Source organism: Bos javanicus, chromosome 27, assembly GCF_032452875.1.
Source record: "Bos javanicus breed banteng chromosome 27, ARS-OSU_banteng_1.0, whole genome shotgun sequence".
NCBI classification, from domain to species: Eukaryota; Metazoa; Chordata; class Mammalia; order Artiodactyla; family Bovidae; genus Bos; species Bos javanicus.
In genome coordinates, this window is record NC_083894.1 from 21,309,210 (window position 1) to 21,330,163 (window position 20,954).

The window sequence follows — 20,954 nt, forward strand, 5'->3', positions numbered from 1 at the left end:
TGTTTTAAACTTACTGAATTCTGTGGACTCCAAGGAACATTAAGTCTCTAAAAGGCCACTCAAATGTTTTGACCCTAGAGGCCAGAGCTCATGTGTTTGCCCCATAAACCAGTCCTTCTTGAAGCACACTGTTCAGTGTCTTTGATCTTGGTATAGAGTAACCACTCTTTTCGGGTACCTTTGTGGGAGGTCCTCCTAATAGCAAGAAAGGGAATACTCCACAAGCTCTTTGGTTATAAGATCTCATCTCCCCAAATCACCATGGTTGTTGAATTAAAATTGACAAGGATATTCCTTCACGTGACAGAAAAGAAAAATTACAGTAAACACACACTATTGGGCTTACTCATGTGAATATCTAATATAAGGAACAATGAGCTGAGGAAAATGGAACACTTTATTCAATAGATGTTATTATATTAATAGATGAAATTTTCATATTAAGATTTAAATGGAATTTTACTCCTTTAGCTGGAATTTTATATTAAGATTTTTCTCTCCAACTGAGTAGGTGAGTTAATTCCTTTTGTTCTTACTGAAGATGGTTAAACATAAAATCTGTTTTTAAGGGAGACTTCCATGCAGTGAATCTAGCTGAAGTGACATTGAACGATGTAATACACCACATACAGATTCATTTTTCAATTTAAATTATTTGACAAAAGTGAAGATGTCTTATGTTTTGTATGTGATTTTCCACATGCTACATTCTGTAAACAGACTCCATTTGAGCTACTTCCTGTAGTTTTGTCTGTAGCAGTTTTCAGGAATGACTTATTTTGAGGCAGACTTTTTTCCTTTCTGTGATGCAATAATTGCCTATGAGAAGCAACAGCTTTTCAAATTGAAACTCGGGGCGGGGAGGCGGGGAGTCATAGGTGGCATATATTTAATATTTGGAGAAAATTACAGAATATAGGCTAGAAATTTGTTACTAATCTGGGCTAGGGAAGTTCTCTTTACCTCAGTCACAGTGTGTGAGAACTAGCTGACTTTGGTCATAATTAAACATTATTAGGCTTTATAAAGAGATTAGATATGTGCTGTTAATAAGAATTTTGAGCTTTAAAGGAACAAGCAAAAGTAATTGTGTAAAATAAAGAAGCTTTTACTCAATGTAAAATTTGGCCTCAAACTCCCAATTTTGATGCTTGTCCTGAATAAACTTTAGAGAAGAATACTCTAATGGGTTGAGGTTTACAGGTCAAATGCTACCTAGGTGTAGACATTAAATTATTATGATCACTTACTGCTTTCCCATAAATGCCATTCCAATACTGAATTGATCATTCTGTGTACAGGAACTGGGAGAGTAAATGTGATTTTTTAAATAACAGATTTTCGGAGCATGTGTTAAGGTTAACATAGTTGAGAATTTACATCATGATTTTTGCTGAATATCTTGTTTCTTCCTGCTAGCACACACACTATCCTGGGATTAAACTCCATATATCCTTGTAGGTTTTTGTATTTCCCATTCTTTACTGAATTTTCTAGGTACAAAACGTGTAGTTCACTGGGCATGCACATGAGTCCTGGTTTGAGACTACACAGCTGGAACTCCTGACTAACAAAGATTTCCATGGTCTGTTACTCAGATCTTAAGGAAAATTAGATAACAAAGCCTAAAAAAGTTTATTGAGCTGACTAAAATTAACTGTGCTTCTAAATCCTTCTTTAGACTGCACCACAGAAAATGGAAATTCAGGTCTGAGAGTCTGCAAGCCCAGTTACGAGCTCTGTTTTTCCTTTGTGGCTTTCAGCTTCCAGTACTTAAATAAGTCAGATAGAATATACATTTCCTGTCTAAATGCCTAATTTACAGGGTTGCTGTGAAGAAAAAAATACCCTAACAAATGGGAAGGTGCTTTGTAAGCTAAAATACAATATACAAACATAATAATGGTTACTCTCCTATATTTGCTTTTCAAGAAAGTTTCACTAAGTCCCTCACTCATATTAGGATAACTACTCTCTATCAGGGCTTACCAGGTGGCCCTAGTGGTAAAGAAACTGCTTGCCAGTGCAGGAGATGTAAAAGATGGGGGTCAATCCCTGGGTCAGGAAGAATCTCTTGGAAGAGGGAATGGCAACCTGCTCCAGTATTCCTGCTTGGGAGAATCCCAGGGACAAAGAAGCCTGGTGGGCTACAGTCCATGGGGTCACAAAGAGTCGGACATGACTGAAGCGACTTAGCACACATGCACACAGTCTCTGTTCGGGTCTGGGAATAAGCTTTTGATGACTAGCCTCTTCCACATGACACAAGGGGATAATATCCCCGTGGGTGAGTTCTGTGGTTGCAGGTCTGGATTCTCGGGTCACACTTCTGAGTTGGGGAAGAATTCGTTCCTAGTTCTGGTGTGCTGCTCCCGTTGCCTGTGCCCTGAGCATGCTGATTCAGTCGTGTTTGCTGTAGATTTCTATCCTGGGAAGGACCTGCGTTCCCCAGGGCAGGCATCCATGTACTGTGTGTCCAGCTCCCGGCCCCATCTCCTTCATCTAGTTATGATTAATAAGAACAAAACGCTATTTGTAACCATACACATCCTTTATACTGAGACTGAGGAAAGTATAATTTTTCAGTACATATTTTCATGCATACACCTATCTCTGTACAATCCCAAGAATTGCTGAGGATACATTTCATAGTTTCTCCTTTACTAACATTATAGTTTTCTTTGCTAATGAGTGAACAGCTTAAAAGCATGAATTCATAATTACATTGTTGTTTATTTCAATCTATAGCATACACAGACTATAATTTGCTGGAAAAACTCTTCACTGTTGCCCTTGTTTATTCCATGTTAAAGTTAACCATCCATGTCTATAAATTAAGTTTACTACGAAAACTCACATTTAAAAAAAAATTATACAAGAAACAGCTGGATTATCACAATCAGCAAGGAAATGGACTCAAGAGTTGGAACTAGTATGTCTGGGACACTTTGTCTTCATGGTAAACAGTCACTTTATGCAAATCCCACTTGGCTTCACTTAATTAAAAAGCTGAAAAAGAAAGAAAATTCTTTGCTGAAAAAAAAACACAGTGTGCTTTTTATTCTATATTAACTTAGTACAGGTAAATATAAAATAAAAATGTAACGTCATACACAGTTACATTAATTCACTTCATTGTAATTTTATATCAGGGCAATTTCTATGAACTAGGTCCTGTAATGGGATCAGGTGAGACTAGGTCAGGGGTGAAAGCAGATGCTGATAAGAACTTGAAGTTGTGTTGGTTAAGTTTGGTTAACTTCTGTGAGTCATTCTCAACGTTAGCAAGACTCCTAGTTAAATTGGCATTTAAACTGACAACACAGGGGAAGAAAGGGAATGAGCTGAAACATACACTTGGATTGGGTCATTTCAATATTTTAGACAATATATTTTTTCTGGTTATTTAATCAATATGCATTTACTTAAATACTTTTAAGAATTTTATAATTTCACTATATTGAACAGTCAAAAATAATTATAAATATTAAAAGTATCATCAGGTTCTGATGAAACGATACAAATAGACGTTTATACATATAGGAAAAAAAAGCAAAATAACTCTTTTTGCCTTTCTTGATTTCCCTAGGCAACACTTTTATCTATGAAAAGAAATGTAAGTTCGTAATATCATAAGTCAATTTGAGTAACATCATTAAGCCTTTGTTGGCTATTTGTACCTTTCTGCTAACGTGCAGCAACTTTGCTTTTTATAGTCTTGGCAACGTAACTTTAGGACAACCAGAAATGAACCAATTGTTAACTAATATTAAAACATTAATATTAAAAATATTAATGGTTACTATAGTTGAAAAACCATGTAGTTAGGAAATTGTTCAAACTGATAAGTTTAATACTTGGACACTCAAATTACAATATCCTAGGCATATGTTACTTCGTCTTTCTGAACCTCGGTTTCCTCATTAGTGAGAAGAACGCTTGTTTTGGATGATCTCCAAAGTTCTTTCCAGTGCTAATGTTTATTTTAATCCTGTGATACTATATAAATAAATAGTAAAAAAAAAAAACACACATTATATAACATATATATATATACTATATAGTGAATATAAATATACTTCATATACTAAATAGTAAATATAAAGCATTATATATTTAAATATATATTATCTCTATTAGTTTGTAATATATAATAAAGCAATTATGCAATACAGCCTAAACTTTTTATTACCCTATCTTTTTCTGAGGAATTACTAAATTACAAGATACAAATCAAGTGCTGATGTCTAGAGGCAACAAGACATTGCTTCTATTTTTTGAGATAACAAGTTATGACTTAAGTACTGCAAGGGTAACATTGCCATGAAGATCAGCAGTAACATTCCTCAGAGCATTAAGGTACTGCTGCTGTTCAATCCACCCAATCTTTAACAACAGTGGTGGCAAAGCAGGGGTATGTTATATATATATATATATATTTATATATATATATATATATAAAATGTGTAGATGAACACTTTGGCTTTCTCTGTCCTCAGATATAAGATTGCCCTAAAGATAAAGCTGACTGACAGTTAAAAAAGAAAACATCACCATAAAATATTTAAAATGGTAATGAAAGCTGCAAAACTTATAATTTAAAAAATACCTGACAATTTACAGGTTTGTTTTTTAATAAAAATAGTCTGAACATTTCAAGCTATGGAATACTAAAGATCACCTTTTATAAAAATACTACTATCATAAAAGCAAGAATATGACCCTTTATGATCATTTTATGCTTGCGAACTTTTTGGTTCTGGGAAGATTAAAAAGGTTCTACTTTTATATGTTGTATGATTGTAACAATAATTGTGTTAGGGAACATGGGAAGAAGAGATATGGTTTGGAGCAGGGATGAGCCTGGCTTTGGAGCTGAGGAGGTGACAATATGGTCTGAGGTCTGGCTCTAGGCCTTAAGTCAGAATTTGGCATGTCTGTTGGGACCGAGAAGTCATCTGAAAGGAAAAAGGAAGGTCTAGGAGTGTCATGTTTCAAAATCCAGGGCATAAGATACTCAAGAGGAGATGGTTAACTAGAATCCTGGAAGGGTTATGTAGGTTGCCACATGAGAAAAGGCATCTGGGTTTGATTACTGGGTGGCCGCTGGAGACCATATTACGTGTGAAACACGTGCCTTTTCTCCTCCTGTGAAATATGCAGGAGGCACCAAACAGTGGTTGGTATTTTGTTTAGACTTCTCTTAGAGTAATTAATTCACCTGCTCCACAGTGTTTTAAAACATCAGAATGGATGCAGTGCTCTTGAATGAATGAATTCTGTCCAATTGAGATCAGGTTAAATTCTCTACCGAGACCTTCAGCTGGCCAGAATTTTCTTGGCTAAGGTTCTCACTTCCTGATCTCAAACTGGGAAAGAAGTCAGAGACTTCTGGGCATGTCCTGGCACTCTGTCACACAGAAATCGCTTACATGGATAAGGGGCAGCTACTGATGTCATCTTGGAGCCAGAAAGTATAGAAGGGAGGAAAAGCCTTGGTTCTTTACTCTGAACAAGGATAGGCCACTAGCAAGTTCACACGTGTTCCCCTGGCCTTGGGGTTAGTAGAACTTAATGATTCCCTGTTCTTGGGATTTTCTAACCTTTATTTTCACAAGCGTTCTAAGGGGATGCCAGGGAGAAGTACATGATGGCTGCCACCCAGGCCTCTTTGGCCAGAAGCCCTGGGGGCTCTCTTCTTTGTGACAGAAACTTACTGAACCCCGAAAAGTCTTCAAGTCTGAAGTACATGATCTAAAATAAAGGCCTAAAGAAATTCAGGATTTTATTAGGAGTCGGGAAACAGATCTTTGGGAGTGGTAAGCTTTCTGATCTGTAGCTACACAGGATGAGAGCTGTCAAGTCTTACGACTGCTAAGGGCACATCTCTACAGCCTACACAGAGGGGCACGTTTTGGAAGAGGCTGGTAACATTATCGTTCATAACTCTGTGTGGTCAGAAACACGGATGCTGGGTCTGGGGAAAAAGACCAATAGAGCTTGTATGTGGGAAGAGGTTGGCGGTCAGATAAAAAACAGAACTTAGGGACAAAGGAGCTTCCTCCTCATTCCCTGCTTTCAGGGGGTTGCTGAATGGTGGAGTTTCTGCCAGAGTAAGAAAACTGTATTTACACAACGGAAATAAGCCTCCAGAGCTTCCTTTGCTGTGTGTCTCTGCTTAGACCATGTCTTCTGCGGTCTGAGGGGTGGGAATGTGCGCTGCAAAATCAAAAAGCCTAGATTCTGAGTTTTCTATTAAAATCATGTTGGATTTATATAGCGGTTCCTAATATCTAGTTTTGAATTACTAAATATTGATTAAAAAATTAGTCCATGTTTAGAAAACTTGTATTTTATTCTGAAAATTAAGACTTATATTGTTAGTGGGAAAAGGCATCTGACTACATTTTTCCTCGGCAGAATTCAATATATTTCTGTCAGCTGTATAGTTCTGTTTTCTTCCCTAAAGTAATAAAACAGAAATAACCAAATGCAATCATATTTTGTTTGAAATGGAGGGCATACGCATGCATATGGATATTATTATTTAAAAAAAAAAATACTGTGCTTGTCAGTGGTTAATTCTGTGAGCCAAAGTCTATTGCTGGCAATTTTATCCAAGGACTTGTTCCTGTAGCAGCTAAGTACAACAGCATGAGACTGGAATATGAGATCTCACAATTCAAAGTTATCTTTCATTTGTAAAACAATAGTCTGCCACAACTTGTCTTACTTATGAGATAAAGATTATGGTTATTATCTGAAAGATGAGGAAAACTGAGGCTCAGAGAAGATGAAAAGACTTGCCTGAGGTTACAGTTTTAAAGTGCCATGGTCCAAATCTCATCTTCTCACTCAAAGTCCAGATCACTTTCCAATACACCACAGTGAAATACAACAATATGGAAAAAATAGTCCTTGAGATTCAATTTCCACTTGTAAAATAGTATTACAAAGACTTAGCACTGTATTCTTTATGTAGACACTCTCCAGATCTTCACCTACTCATCTCTAAGTCTTTGGTCCTTCATGATATTCTTCAAAGCTGGAACTCAGCATCAGAAAGGCAATCCCAGTGAAATTCTTATCAATGACACGTACTGTGGGTTGATCACCACACCATTTCTGTGTTTTCTATTTGTATAGCTTAAGACTGTATTTTCTATTTTCCCTATAGATAAAAGATCTACATCTAAGTAAGATACAGAAATGAATGGGATATTGTTACATACTGCATGTCCTGGGATATTTTGCCTTGCTGTGCTGGTTCATTAGTACATTTGCCTCAAAATTCACCAGGAATGTCTTTCTTGTCTAGCTATTATTCTGTACTTTCCATTATGGAATGTAGATTGATTTTTAAAATTTTTTTTAAACTCATTATTTCTCAAAGTAACTCAAAAGGAACCAAAGACATCATGAATTACAGGTATCTTGTCAATAGTTTCTATATCCATTGTAAGCTTAATCAGTGTGTATTTTTTGATGTGGGCCAGCTCAGGGTCCACTTGAGGTTGCAATAAGCATCTTTAGAGCCCAGGTTTCCGGAACACTGTTTGTGCACACTGCACCCCTTCAGTGTGGGGGAACAACCCGACAACTCCATGGGGGTGTCATGTGATGTGAGTCCACCTTCTGGAGTTGTGCAATGTGGCAAACCAATACTCCTCTGTCCACTATGTTTCTATCTTAATTGTTCCTGTTGCATTTAGATAAGGAGTACATTTACAAAATGCTTCTGAGTAAACACATTCGATTAGTAAGTACACGATGAGCACCTGCTATGTGTAACACTCTGGAGATATTAAAAAGGCACAGCCGTGACCTTCTGTAAGGCACCTTACAATACTCTAGAAAGAAAAGAACTCCAATGCACAAAAGTTACATATGGATACTTAATGAAAAAGCTAACGTGGTAAAGTGCTATTGAATAACCAAGCGCTGAAATGGCTAAGGATAGGCAAGAGGTAGGTGAAGTAATTTCTTCTCAGAACCTGCAACATTCCATGAACTATAAATTGATGATGTACTTTATCCCCTCAAAATTCTCAGATACATATTTATTATTATGCCAAGTTTATAAATGAAGAAATAAGCTTAACAAAGTTGTTATCCAACCCCATAAAAACATACTTTTACAGGTGAGGAAAAATGAGACTGAGAAGTTAGTCCCAAAGTTAGTGATGAGAGGGTGTAAGATTCAAGCCAGTATCTATGCCTGCTGGGCCAGCGTTCTTAACTGACATACAAAATGATATACTGAATTTGAACTCATGTCTTGGATTCTAAATATTTTCCCATTATACCACACCATCTCTCTAAGACAACTAAAGAATCATAAACAGGTAGCAAAGTGAGAGAATTAGTAGAGAATGTTCTATGCTATTTTTCTACTCAGAGACTTGATCTTTCAAATAGTTTTATAGAAATCTTTTTGAAGAAAACTTTTGAATCAAAGTATGTCAGGGGCAACCAGTGGGAAAGTAATTACCCATAAGAGACGACGTGCATGTATGAACACTAGCACTTTGCTCTTGGAAAATGGAACAAGCCCTAAAGCTAATCTTTATTTAATATACAAAATGAATTCTTGCTACCACTAGAATACAATTTCTTTTTCTGAACTATGGGTCAGATGGTAATTAGATAAACTTCTTAATATCTTTGTTATTTCACTAATTTCAAAGGTTTTGAGAGCCCAATTAAGTTCCTCAGAAGGTTCAGGGAAAATCTAATCTTCACCCCACTGAATCATGCAAATAAAAAACAACACTTGCTTAATTTTTAGCATAAAAAAAAATCCTGCTCATGAAAAATTAAATATAAATGGGTAAAATCTTTACATCAGAGCTAATGATAATAATTAGGAGAAAGTGGTTTTTGAGTAAGTAATACTATGTGCCACATACTAAGTACTAGGCAATGTGCTAAGTGACTTACATCATGTAACCTACATGATGTCAAAGTATGTAAACATTTCCCACTTAGAAATGAGAAAACCAAGGTTTAGAAAAGTTATTTAACTTTCCCAAAGTCTCTGAGTTAGTAACATGTAGATTAAGGATGTAAATGATGGAAGGTTGCTTACTGAAACTTAAAAGATGATCTGGGAGAATTTAGTGATGGTATGAAAGATGCTGATACTGTAGGGAAAAAACCCGTAAGACCAAAATGTGGGGAAGATTTAAGGAAATAGGGTAAACATGTAATAGACTTTTATCCCTTTCAGCAAGCACACAGTTCAACAACAAAAATATCAGTGTGAAGTACTGAGAAAATAAGAAACACATGAATGTTTAAGGTTCTGTGAAGTTTAAAAATGGAAAAGCAGAAAGATCATTCCGTACAGAAGAAATTAAAAACTGTCGATCAATTAAAAATTGTGAGGAAATAAAAAATTAGTTTATAGACATCAGTGGCATTTCCTGGTATAAAAGTTAAAAATCACAAACCTAAAACACAGACATCAAAGGCCACCAAAGGCTATGGTATTATACCCAAGAGTGGACTCTGGCATTGAAGCTAAAGCCCCTGCTAAAGGTGTTTTTCAATTAGCAGATGGAGTTATGTTCAAATGCGCATTTTCAGTAAAGGATATCTTGCATCTTATCCAGTACCAACCAGAGTAGGTAGAAGAGGGAAGTTTTTCCATTCTTTTAGAAGAAAACTTTTTTTTTGTCCTGGCAGCTCATCTCAAGGATAAGGAAATGGTCTTGTTTAAGAAAGTCTTTTTTTTTTTTTTCCTACAAGCCTACTTCAGTGTATATTGGTAAAAATGATTGGGGGTTGACTTAGCTCTTGGTCACCAGGGTTTATGATACATTATAATAAGTACTAACTCCCTTTGAATATGGACATCCACACGGTCTTTTCAGTAATACAAGACCAGGGCATATCTTCCGGCATATGGAACAGCCTTTCTCTTGTTATACTGATGGTGTCCAGAATCCTATTTTCTCCTTCCCTACGAACTATCATTTTCCAATAGGAACAAGCTTTTTTTTTTTAATCAAATCATATTATGCTGGTGCCACAGAAACATGCTGCTGGGATTGCAAAGTGTCCCTCCAGAATATGGTACTATGTCCATCACTGACCGAGCCTCTCCCACAGAGTAACTCAGAAGGAAAAGGTTTCTTTTTCTTTTGTACTAACATCTCATCTTTTAACTTCTGGAGAAGGAAAAGGCTACCCACTCCAGTATTCTGGACTGGAGAATTCCATGGACTGTATAGTCAGTCCATGGGGTTGCAAAGAGTCAGACACGACTGAGCGACTTTCACTTTTCAACTATTCCCAAATGACTTCTCTCTTCCCTTCTTTCATTTATTCCTCCTCTCACTCTGGCTTCTGCATCACGTTTGCTTTTTCTCCAGTGAACTAACTAGCTGGATAGATACTTTCTTCCCCACTATGCTGCCTGGTTTCTAGAATTTAGCTCAGGATTATTCCAGTTCTCTGGTGTATATTCTCCTTCTAGTCCTCTGGGCAACAACTGCTCTTGATGTGTTGTTATTACTGTTCAGACGCTCAGTCCTGTCTGACTCTTTGCAACCCCATGGACTGCAGCACTCCAGGCTTCCCTGTCCTTCACCATCTACTGGAGCTTGTTCAAACTCCTGTCCATTGAGTCGGTAATGCCATCCAATGATCTTGTCCTCTGTCATCCCCTTCTCCTGTCTTCAATCTTCCCAGCATCAGGGTCTTTTCTAATGAGTTGGCTCTTTGCATCAGGGAGCCAAAGTATTGGAGCTACAGCATCAGTCCTTCCAATGAATATTCAGTATTGATTTTCTTTAGGCTGGTTTGATCTCGCAGTCCAAGGGACTCTTGAGAGTCTTCTCCAACACCGTGGTTCAAAAGCATTTAATTCTTGGTGATGAGCTTTCTTTATGGTTCAACTCTCACATCCATACATGACTACTGGAAAAACCATAGCTTTGACTAGATGGACCTCTGACAGCAAAGTAATGTCTCTGCTTTTTAATACACTGTCTAGGTTTGTCAGCTTGTCTTTCAAGGAGGGCGAGTCTTTTATTTTCATGGCTGTCGTCACCATCTGCCCTGATTTTGGAATCCAGGAAAATAAAGTCTGTCACTGTTTCCATTGTTTCCCCATCTATTTGCCATGAAGTGATGGGACCAGATGCCATGATCTTAGCTTTTGAATGTTGAGTTTTAAGCCAGCTTTTTCATTCTCCTCTTTCACTTTCATCAAGAGGCTCTTTAGTCCCTCTTTGCTTTCTGCCAGAAGGGTGATGTTATCTGTATATCTGAGGTTATTGCTATTTCTCCCGGCAATCTTGATTCCAGCCTGTTCTTCATCCAGCCTGGCATTTCACATGATGTACTCTGCACAGAAGTTAAATAAGCAGGGTGACAATATACAGCCTTGACAAACTCCTTTCCCAGTTTGGAACCAGTCTGTTGTTCCATGTCCAGTTTTAACTGTTGCTTCTTGACCTGCATATAGATCCTCAGGAGGCAGGTAAGGTGGTCTAGTATTCCCCTCTCTTGAAGAATTTTCCACAGATTGCTGTGGTCCACACAATCAAAGGCTTTGGCATAGTCAATGAAGCAAAAGTAGATATTTTTCTGGAACTATCTTGCTTTTTCTATGATCCAACAGATGCCGGCAATTTGATCTCTGGTCCCTCTGCCTTTTCTAAATCCAGCTTTAACTCTTGATATGAATAATATGTTTATTATTATAATCGTTCATAATAAAACTGATAAAATTTCTGAGAAAAATTTTATTCTGAAGGAAAATGATGCAATGAATCAAAAACAAATCCCAAAGCAGTATATAACATTACTAGGGTAACACTGGCATATATCCATGGGTTAGATTAATAAGAGCATAAAAACGTTCTAATGCAAAGCACATGTTTTTGTTCACAATGCTCCCATCTGCCAAATTTTGTTACCTCAAAGGGTTGCTGTACATGTGATGAAAGAAACATACATAACCTGTCCTACCAACTTTACAAAGCAAGAAGATGAGTGAGTGGAGAGGGATGGTCTAAGAGGGCTGGATGGATTTATGGAAGCTTGATGAATGATGCATCACCATATCCACAGAAAAGACACGATGCAGAAACAAGCAGAAGTTCTTAAGAGTCTGAAGAGGAATACTAGGAAGCTTTAACGTGATAAGAGAAGAGATGGTGAAACTAAAAGAATGATTTAGGTAGGGTCACAGGAGGGCTGGATGGCTGAGTCCTGCAACAGCCCAGCAAATCACAGAGCTCACGAGAGCTGGGCCACAGCCGGGTCCCTGCCTTCACGTCTCTGTAATGCCACGTCCCACTCTTTCAGTGCACCTATCTTCCCAGGCTGCTGCTGCTGCTTTTTTAATGCTGGGCTCTGTTCTGATGCTGTTTCTTGGCAGCAGTTGTAGGGTTTTCATCTAAACTATGTCAAATTTCATATTCATAAACCACCCTGGGGCATGATTTCCATCTGACTTCTTATAGGACATTTCATCTTACTTCCAGTCCCATGAAGCCAGCTGCCAGCAAGCCCCCTCCTCATTTAGCCTGGTGGGCCCCTGACAAGGGGGTGGGATTGGGACCCAATAAGCATGGTGTGGGGGGCACACTCATAGAAAAATAAAACCAGCATATACTCTGGTTCAGAAATGCTCACAATGGAAAGCTAAGGTGAGGCCTAGAATATGTATTTTAAAAAGCTTCTCAGGTAATTTACATGTCCACTCTTGTAAAGACCAGAGGATTAGAGTTTTATACAATCAATACTAAATGACAGCTACTCCTTGGGAAAAGTACAAATTAAACCCTTCACATCATGACAAAATACAATGCTGTCAAATGTAACATTATTCTTGGAACTAGTAAAATTCAACTTTACTTGTTCTATCAGAGCAGGATCGTGACCAGGAACATCTAGATAGGAAATCCTATTTTTGTTGGATTGTGCCCATCTTTGCATGAAAAGTTCCCTTGGTATCTCTAATTTTCTAGAAGAGATCTCTAGTCTTTCCCATTCTACTGTTTTCTTCTGTTTCTTTGCACTGATCACTGACGAAGGCTTTCTTATCTCTTCGTGCTATTCTTTGGAACTCTGCATTCCGATGGGTATATCTTTCCTTTTCTCCTTAGTCTTTCGCTTCTGTTCTTTTCACAGCTATTTGTCAAGCATTTTGCCTTTTAACACTTCTCAATCTTGGTGATGGTCTTGATCCCTGCCTCCTGTACAATGTCATGAACCTCCGTCCGTAGTTCTTCAGGCATAGTTCTTTAGTTCATACTCTATCAGATCTAATCCCTTGAATCTGTTTCTCACTTCCACTGTATAGTCGATAGGAATTTGATTTAGGTCATATCTGAATGGTCTAGTGGTTTTCCCTACTTTCTTCAATTTAAGTCTTAATTTGGCAATAAGGAGTTCATTATCTGAGCCACAGTCAGCTCCTGGTCTGGTTTTGCTGACTGTATAGAGCTTCTCCATCTTTGGCTGCTAAGAATAGAATCAATCTGATTTCAGTATTGACCATCTGGTTATGTCCAGGTGTAGAATCTCTTCTCTTGTGTTGTTGGAAGATGATGTTTGCTATGACCAGTGCGTTCTCTTGGCAAAACTCTATTAGCCTTTGCCCTGCTCCATTCTGTACTCCAAGGTCAAATTTGCCTGTTAGTTCAAGTATTTCTTGACTTCCTACTTTTGCATTCCAGTCCCCTATAATGAAAAGGACATCATATTGGGGTGTTAGTTCTAGAAGGTCTTGTAGGTCTCCATAGAACTGTTCAACTTCAGCTTCTTCAGCATTACTGGTCAGAGTATTTTCTTCAAGAAAATTAGAGATACCAAGGGAGCTTTCCATGCAAAAATGGGCACAATAAAGGACAGAAATGGTATGGACCTAACATAAGCAGAATATATTAAGAGGTGGCAAGAATACACAGAAAAACTGTACAAAGAAGATCTTCACGACCCAGATAATCCTGGTGGTATGATCACTGACCCAGAGCCAGACACCCTAGAAAGCGAAATCAAGTGGGCCTTAGGAAGCATCACTATGAACAAAGCTAGTGGAAGTGATGGAATTCCAGTTGCACTGTTTCAAATCCTAAAAGCTGATGCTGTAAAAGTGTTTCACTCAATATGCTAGCAAATTTGGAAAATTCAGCAGTGGCCATAGGACTGGAAAAGATCAGTTTTCATACCAATCCCCAAAAAAGGCAATGCCAAAGAATGCTCAAACTACCACTCAATTGCACTCATCTTACACGCTAGCAAAGTAATGCTCAAAATTCTCCAAACCAGGCTTCAGCAATACGTGAACTGTGAAATACCAGATGTTCAAGCTGGATTTAGAAAAGGCAGAGGAACCAGAGATCAAATTGCCACATCCACTGGATCATCAAAAAAGCAAGAGAATACCAGAAAAACATCTACTTCTGCTTCATTGACTATGCCAAAACCTTTGACTGTGTGGATCACAACAAACTGGAAAATTCTGAAAGAGATGGGAATACCACACCACCCTGACCCTCTTCCTGAGAAATCTGTATTCAGTCCAAGAAAGCAACAATTAGAATGGGACATGGAACAACAGACTGGTTGCAATCGTGAAAGGAGTATGTCAAGGCTGTATACTGTCAGCCTGCTTATTTAACTTATATGCAGAGTACATCATGCGAAATGCTGGGCGGAATGAAGCACAAGCTGGAATCAAGATTGCTAGGAGAAATATCAATAACCTCAGATAAGCAGATGATACCACCCTTATGGCAGAAAGCAAAGAAGAACTAAAGAGCCTCTTGGTGAAAGTGAAAGAGGAGAGTGAAAAAGTTGGCTTAAAGTGCAACATTCAGAAAACTAAGATCATGGCATCCAGTCCCATCACTTCATGGCAAACAGATGGGGAAACAATGGAAACAGTGTCAGACTTTATTTTCTTGGGCTCCAAAATCACTGCAGATGGTGACTGCAGGGTAGCTCAGATGGTAAAGCGTCTGCCTACAATGTAGGAGACCCAGGTTCAATCCCTGGGTCGGGAAAATCCCCTGGACAAGGAAATGGCAACCCACTCCAGTACTCTTGCCTGGAAAATCCCATGGACTGAGGAGCCTGGTAGGCTACAGTCCATGGGGTCGCAAAGAGTCAGACATGACTGAGTAACTTCACTTCACGTCCTTGGAAGTAAAATTATGACCAACCTAGACAGCATATTAAAAAGCAGAGATATTACTTTGCCAACAAAAGTCCATGTAGTCAAAGCTATGGTTTTTCCAGTAGTCATGTATGCATGTGAGAGTTGGACCATAAAGAAAGCTGAGCGCTGAAGAATTGATGCTTTTGAACTGTGGTGCTGAAGACTCTTGAGAGTCCCTTGGACTGCAGGGAGATCAAACCAGTCTATCCTAAAGGAAATCAGTCTTGAATATTCATTGGAAGGAGTGCCGCTGAAGCTGAAACTCCAGTACTTTGGCCACCTCATGCAAAGAACTGACTCATTTGAAAAGACCCTGATGCTGGGAAAGATTGAAGGCAGAGGAGAAGGGGACAACAGAGGATGAGATGGTTGGATGGCATCACTGACTTGACGGACATGAGTCTGAGTAAACTCCGGGAGTTTGTGATGGACAGAGAGGCTTGGCATGCTGCGGTCCATGGGGTCGCAAAGAATCAGACATGACTGAGCGACTGAACTGAACTCAACTGACTCTTGTTGGATTAGGTGCTCTGATGTGTAAGGAGAGCTGGAACTTGCTCTTTACCTTCCTCCGTTTTCTGTCAACTAAATAGGTTTTAAGAATCACATAACTTATGACACTTTCCTTTTTATAATTTAGATACCTTTCATTGACACTGTAAATGCTGTAGGTTGAAATGAATAAATGTTTTTTAAGTAAATGAAAACTTAAGTAATAGAAATATTCTTCTACAGATTCTGTTAATGGAATACATGCAAGTCAAACTGAGACTCTAATCATACAGAACCATGATCCTCAATCTAGGGTAGGGGAGAAGAAGAACAGAAATTTCATCTTTCTTGGGCCTACTTCATCTTGGATTTGATTCTTCTGACTTCATATTTTCAAAACCAAAATGAAATAGCCAGACAGCATCAAGAATAAAAACCAAGAAATTGGAGACTTTACTTGGCCTTTCTTATTAAACTTCTTGCCCTCAGACCTTTTTACTGCAGACCAGATTAAAGGCAGATGGTCCCACAGCTCACATCTGATATTCAGATTTCTTCTACTCCTTGAGTACGTTTATTTTTAATGGATATGAGAAGTCTTGGAACTGTGCCTCTGCCCATATGAAAAGATAGAGAGGCAGGGTTGAAGTGTTTTACTCTTTACTATAAGCCCTTAATCAGATCTCTCTGTCATGGGAATAGTTCTGTGCCCCAGATAAAGTTACACATGGCTGCCATCACCTATGCAGAAACATTTTCTTGAAGTAATTGCTCAGTTCACAATGACAACCCACTCCAGTATTCTGGAGAATTCCATGGACACAGGAACCTGGCAAGCTACAGTCCATGGGGTCACAGAGAGTCGGATACTACACAGTGATTGTCATTCATTCACTTACCTGCAAGAGGGATGTGAATTATGAGATTTTATTTTCTGTCAATATATCATGAGCTCTACTATCTCAACAGAAAGTTCTCAAAATCTCGGAGAAAAGGGACCTTTACTGCTTCACTGGGGAGGAGGATGCTCCCTAGAGAAAGTGGAATACTTATTCCTTTGAGACAAGTTAAGGGAGGAATGGTCAAGAAATGAACCTGTGCCTACTTCCTGACCTGGATAACTGTAATCTGGCGTGTCAGTTGTACTTTGCTTTAGTAAGAATAATAGTTTGGTTATAATAACGTTGTTTCAGAATGATTTTCAACATCTTCCCATCCCCAATTATCAAACTATGTTGATGAAAAACTTAGGAGATGTTCTTTTATGACAGCTTGTAGTGACCAGGGATTCTTTTATCATTTCATTTTCCATTCATGTTGCCATTCCTTATTTGAAAAGCTAAAACTTTGAAGAATTCAAAATATGATGGGAGTTTGCTGGACACTGAACACTAGATTATATGAGAAAAAATTTGTAAATGAAGTAAAAATCATGAATAGGCAAACCAAAACAAGAAGAAATTTTGATAAATTCCACAAAGTTGAAAACTCATTTTGTTATGTGTGTCTGTATATATATGTAATGTATACATACATACATACATATATCCACACACACACACATACATATGCATGCAACATATATCTAAAATGAAACCATCATATACAAAGGAGGGCAGGTACCATGCCTTATATATATATATCTCCTTCATATAATCTGTGCTGAACACATAGTAGGTGCTCAAAAACTTGCTTAACAGAGTTTAAGATGACTTGGCAAATAAAGTAGCTACTTTATATTAATCCTTAAATACATGTTAGAAACATAAAAACATGAAATTCGGTTTATTCTATTAGTTTAAAATGAAAACATTCATATTAGTATAATGATATTACCTGTAAGGGTAGCCGTGGTACTTGGAACGAAATATTGAAAGTAAAAAACTGAAGAAGAAGACCACCAGGCCTAATCCCACGAGACAAATAACTAGAAAGAAACAGAAAACTCCATTAGTCTAGACACACACAACACAAATGTTTATATTTTTAAAAAGCATTCAGTTAATTACACATACTTACATGTAACAGCTCATGGCACATACAGGTACCACAAACCAGATAATCACTATTTTCCACATTCTTCTCAATGACAATTTACTACTTGGAGTATGAAAACAAAACAAAACAAAAAAGTGATTGATCTAAGTTTCTGGGTGGTATTCTTCTCTTACCAAATTCCCACAAGTACTAAAAATGCCCCAAAACCAAACACAGCAAAATGTGATAAACCACAAGTGAGATGATCAGTCCCTGCACTGTGAAGTACGGGCTATATTAGCAGAGACATCTACAGTACTGGAATGTGCAATATAATTTTATTTTCAGATGCCATGCAGTATTTACAAAGAAATGCAATTTTACATGATTGGCTAGATTATTGCTTCAGTAAACGCCTGTTACTTAAAAGTGATAGTTCATCCCAGCATCCCGCAAGCCAGTAACCAAAGGCTTGGGGTGTGAGAAAATATAGACTCTGTGATAGTCAAAGAGGGAAAACCAACCCTAAAGAGCTGGTGATGGTGTCAAGGCATTACTGTTTGTTTTAGAGGAACAAGTGGTATATGTTACAGCAGAATCCGCTGGGCTGTGATTTAGGTTTCCAGCATCACTTTATCCCTCACAAGTTGACAACAGGGACATTTCTTTCCCTTTCTGTTATGGTTAGGAAGATTTTACTCTAAAGTAGATGACTAATCAAATATATATTATGAAATATATGCAAATACATCTAGGTTTTTAATTAAATTTGCTAGCAGTAAATTCTTTAAATGCTTAAAAATCTGAGCCAATTAAATGCAGGTATGTTTAGAATAAAAATATATATTTAGAGAAATGGAAATTTACCTAAATCTGCTCTGTAAATAAGTTCTTTTAATAAGAAATACCTAAAGATTTCTTAGGAATTAAACATATGCATGATACCTGTATCCTTTCATTAGTTTCAGGGAATTCTTTAAAAACACTGGGCTATCTAATATGATTAATTATAAAAGAAAAGGGAAGATAAAAGAGATTAAACATGCCAAGACAGAAGAAAACAAGGGAGATTAAATAATTCTATATGCTTCTATAGTGATGAACTATAATTTTTAACTTATTCTAGCATATAAATTAGACCAGGTTTAATTACAATCCTAGAAATCAGTGGAGACTTTAGGAAATTGTTAAAACATGATCCAGAAGCCTGTTGGTCAGTTTTCCTTCAACTCTGTAGGAATATCACTGTCTCAGTTTTGAGAACAAATTGTGAAAAATCCTAAGTACTTAATAGCATTCAGTTACAGCCTCTGTGACATTTCATATGTAACACACATGCACATGAATTTCAAATAAATTTTGGCAGAAAATAAAGCAAAAAAAAAAAAAAAAAGCGGCTGAATACTGCAAAAATGAAAACCATCTTTTCCCCCCAATACTGTAGAATGCCCAAACAGACAGACACCAGCCACCTGACGTAGCAACTTTGCTTACAATAATCTTAGTGCACCTAGAATGAATGACATGTTGCTTTACTTTACATTTTCCTACATTTGGTATGACCACACACTTCTTCCTTCCCTCAGTCTTTTTCCAGGAGCTGAGTAAAACACTTTATCACTCCCTTTGCTGTTTACAATATGAAAAGGCAAAAAAATAGGAAACTTAAAGATGAACTCCCCAAGTCAGTAAGTACCCAATATGCTACTGAAGATCAGTGGAGAAGTAACTCCAGAAAGAATGAAGAAATGGAGACAAAGCAAAAACTACACCCAGTTGTGGATGTGACTAGTGATGAAAGTCAAGTCTGATGTCGTAAAGAGCAATACTGTATAGGAATCTGGAATATTAGGTCCATGAATCAAGGCAAATTGGAAGTGGTCAAACAGGAGATGGCAAGAGTGAACCTCAACATTTTAGCCATCAATGGACTAAGATGGACTGGAATGGGCGAATTTAACTCAGATGACCTTATATCTACTACTGTGGGCAAGAATCCCTTAGAAGAAATGGAGGAGCCCTCATAGTCAACAAAAGAGTCCGAAATGCAGTACTTGGATGCAATCTCAAAAACGACAGAATGATCTTTGTTTCCAAGGCAAACCATTCAATATCATAGTAATCCAAGTCTATGCCCTGACCAGTAATGCTGAAAAAGCTGAAGTTGAACAGTTCTATGAAGACCTACAAGACCTTCTAGAACTAACACCCGAAGAAGATGTCCTTTGCATTATAAGGGACTGAAATGCAAAAGTGAGAAGTCAAGAGATAACTGGGGTAACAGGCAAATTTGGCCTTGGAGAACAAAACAAAGCAGGGCAGGTCAAATGCTAACGGAGTTTTGGCAAGGGAACACGCTGGTCATAGCAAACATCCTCTTCCAACAACACAAGAGAAGACTCTACACATGGACATCACCAGATGGTCAATACCAAAATCAGACTGATTATCTTCTTTGCATCCAAAGATGGAGAAGCTCTATTCAGTCAGCAAAAACAAAACAGGGAGCTGACTGTAGCTCAAATCATGAATTCCTTATTGCCAAATTCAGACTTAAATTGAACAAAGTAGGGAAATCACTAGGCCATTCAGGTATGACCTAAATCAAATCCTTTACGATTATACAGTGCAAGTGAGAAATAGATTCAAGAGATTAGATCTGATAGACAGAGTGCCTAAAGAACTATGGACGGAGGTTTGTGACATTGTACAGGAGGCAGGGATCAAGACCATCTCCAAGAAAAAGAAATGCAAAAAGGCAAAATGGTTGCCTGAGGAGGCCTTACAAATAGCTGAGAGAAGAGAAGCTAAAGACAAAGGAGAAAAGGAAAGATATACCCATCTGAATGCAGAGTTCCAAAGAATAGCAAGGAGAGGTTAAGAAAGCCTTCGTCAGTGATCAGTGCAAAGAACAGAGGAAAACAACAGAACGGGAAAGACCAGAGATCTCTTCAAGAAAATAAGAGATACGAAGGGAACATTTCATGCAGAGATGGGCAAAATAAAGGACAGAAATGGTATGGACCTAACAGAAGCAGAAAATATTAAGAACAAGTGGCAAGAATACACAGAAGAACTATACCAAAAAGATCATGACCCAGATAACCATGATGGTGACTACAGCCATGAAATTAAAAGACCTTTGTTCCTTGGGAGAAAAGCTATGACAAACCTAGAGAGCATATTAAAAAGCAGAGACATTACTTTGCCAACAAAGGTCTGTCTTGTCAAAGCTATGATTTTTCCAGTAGTCATGTATGGATGTGAGAGTTCGACTATAAAGAAAGCCGAGTGCCGAAAAACTGAG

At 37.8% G+C, this 20,954-nt stretch overlaps 1 protein-coding gene across 10 annotated transcripts in view; it reads right to left on the bottom strand.

The window, feature by feature from the left end:
• Positions 1–2,532: 2,532 nt before the first annotated feature.
• The window catches only part of TUSC3 (tumor suppressor candidate 3), a 218,864-nt gene continuing 200,442 nt past the window's right edge, over positions 2,533–20,954 (bottom strand). For 4 of the 10 annotated variants that reach the window (XR_009734035.1, XM_061404344.1, XM_061404337.1 and 1 more), the window contains 2 exons: positions 17,507–17,597; positions 2,533–3,033 (listed from right to left, as the gene is read on the bottom strand). Coding sequence is in view for 8 of the 10 variants with exons in the window: in XM_061404344.1 (XP_061260328.1) it covers positions 2,994–3,033; positions 17,507–17,597 (131 nt within the window). In the remaining 2 variants the exon portion in view is untranslated. Of the gene's footprint in view, positions 4,000–6,807; positions 6,871–17,506; positions 17,598–20,954 lie in introns of those variants that run through there. The other 6 variants (XM_061404343.1, XM_061404341.1, XM_061404338.1 and 3 more) reach the window with 5 other exon arrangements.